Source organism: Dermacentor variabilis, chromosome 4, assembly GCF_050947875.1.
Source record: "Dermacentor variabilis isolate Ectoservices chromosome 4, ASM5094787v1, whole genome shotgun sequence".
Taxonomy (NCBI): domain Eukaryota; kingdom Metazoa; phylum Arthropoda; class Arachnida; order Ixodida; family Ixodidae; genus Dermacentor; species Dermacentor variabilis.
In genome coordinates, this window is record NC_134571.1 from 184,516,727 (window position 1) to 184,518,343 (window position 1,617).

The window sequence follows — 1,617 nt, forward strand, 5'->3', positions numbered from 1 at the left end:
GGCGCACGCGACGGCGCACTCGACACTACTCCACAGTACCTGTCTCTATTTTTTCCCACTTGTGCGCAAGATTGCGTCAACGCTTTCGCGATTTTTTTTTTCAAATCCTGTATATACTGCTTTAGCGGGCACCTCGCATGTCTCCTCGTTAGTATAGTGGCCAGTATCCCCGCCTGTCACGCGCGAGACCAGGGTTCGATTCCCCTACGGGGAGTCTTTTTTTCTTTTACTACTTCTCTATTTTAGGCATGAGTAGCTGCGCCAAGGACACTTATTCTCAGTATCGGTCTGTTTCTATCGCGCGATAGGGAGTAAGGTTGTTGCGAAACACTTTTACGCTTTCATTCCCATCGTGTATAGAGTGCATCAGCGAACGCTTCCCATGCCTCCTCGTTAGTATAGGACGCGTCTTGGCTACCGAAGTGGAAGGACGTGCGTTTCATGGGCTCCCAAGGAGTGGTGGTTGCGGCTAACAGCGGCCGCGGAGTCAGGATCGACGGAGTGGATACCGAGGGATACGAAGTGGTTTTGCCTACTCTGCCATCAGGTCGTAGTGTTTTGAATACTTTATTTTTGCACGCGGATGTCCGGTCGAGGCCTTACCGAGTCGAACATTTCCGGGACACGTTGGCGCGTCTTGGTTTGCTCCCTGAAGTGGTAGCGTTGGGGGCATACCAGATGAGCCACGTATGGGCTGTGACTTTCAAGAGCATGGAAGGGATGAAGAAAGCTTTGGAATGCGGCGAAATGAAGGTGAAGGGCCAACGTTGTTTGGTTATTGATCCGGCAAACCAGGACGTGCGTTTGAAGCTTCACTGGCTTCTTTTCAATGTGGCCGACGAAGATGTGCGTGTGGCGCTTGCTCCGTTCGGAAAGGTGACCGAGGTCTCGAAGGAAAAGTGGAGAGTTCAAGGGATCCAAGACAAGGGGTCGACGACACGCCTGGTGCGCCTCAAGCTCCATAACGGCATTAAGGTTGATGACCTTCCACACCAGCTTCGCGTAGCCGGTGACATGGCCCTCCTAGTCGCGCCTGGAAGAGCGCCATTGTGCCTGCGGTGTCACAGTAAGGGCCATATCAGACGAGAATGCCGAGTTCCTCGCTGCACGCACTGCCGTCGTTTTGGACACGAAGAATCTCAGTGCGTGAAGACGTACGCAAGTGTTGCGGGGCCGGTTGGAGGAGAAGACACTGCGGAACTCGTCATGGACGAGGCTGACGCTGAAGAAGCCGCAAGCGAAGCAACGCCGAAGCTCGAGGAACTTGATGCGGCAACGTTAATCCCGCCCGACATGCCCCACGTCGCAAGTGTTAAGAAGGAAAGCCGAAAGCTGAGCGACGCAGCTGGCGACGCCACCGGCGTCGTGAAAGTGCAGGATGCCTCAAAGCCGTCGAAGTCACCTGAGGAGCCAGCAGTCATGGAAGTAAGCGAGGGAACAAGCGGAGCCTCAGTCTCCAAGCGCGGCCACGACGCTACGCTGGACGAGCATGAGGCCCTGGCTGCAAGGATCTCGGAAGGACCGCCGCCAAAGGCTGCGATCATTCGGCGGTCAACGCTGAGGCCGCGTCCGAACATACCTCCGGACTGGAGGGCGGCGGAGACGCCGCCGACGTAG

The 1,617-nt window shown here is 55.8% G+C and overlaps 1 protein-coding gene across 1 annotated transcript; it reads left to right on the plus strand.

The window, feature by feature from the left end:
- The first annotated feature begins 441 nt into the window (after window positions 1-441).
- LOC142578462 (uncharacterized) lies at window positions 442-1,617 on the plus strand. Its single transcript, XM_075687845.1, has one exon. The coding sequence runs from the start codon at window positions 442-444 to the stop codon at window positions 1,615-1,617; it is 1,176 nt and encodes a 391-aa protein (XP_075543960.1).

Excerpts from the sequence above, each read along its gene's own strand:
- LOC142578462 (XM_075687845.1), top strand. The coding sequence starts at position 442 with ATGGGCTCCCAAGGAGTGGTGGTTGCGGCTAACAGCGGCCGCGGAGTC.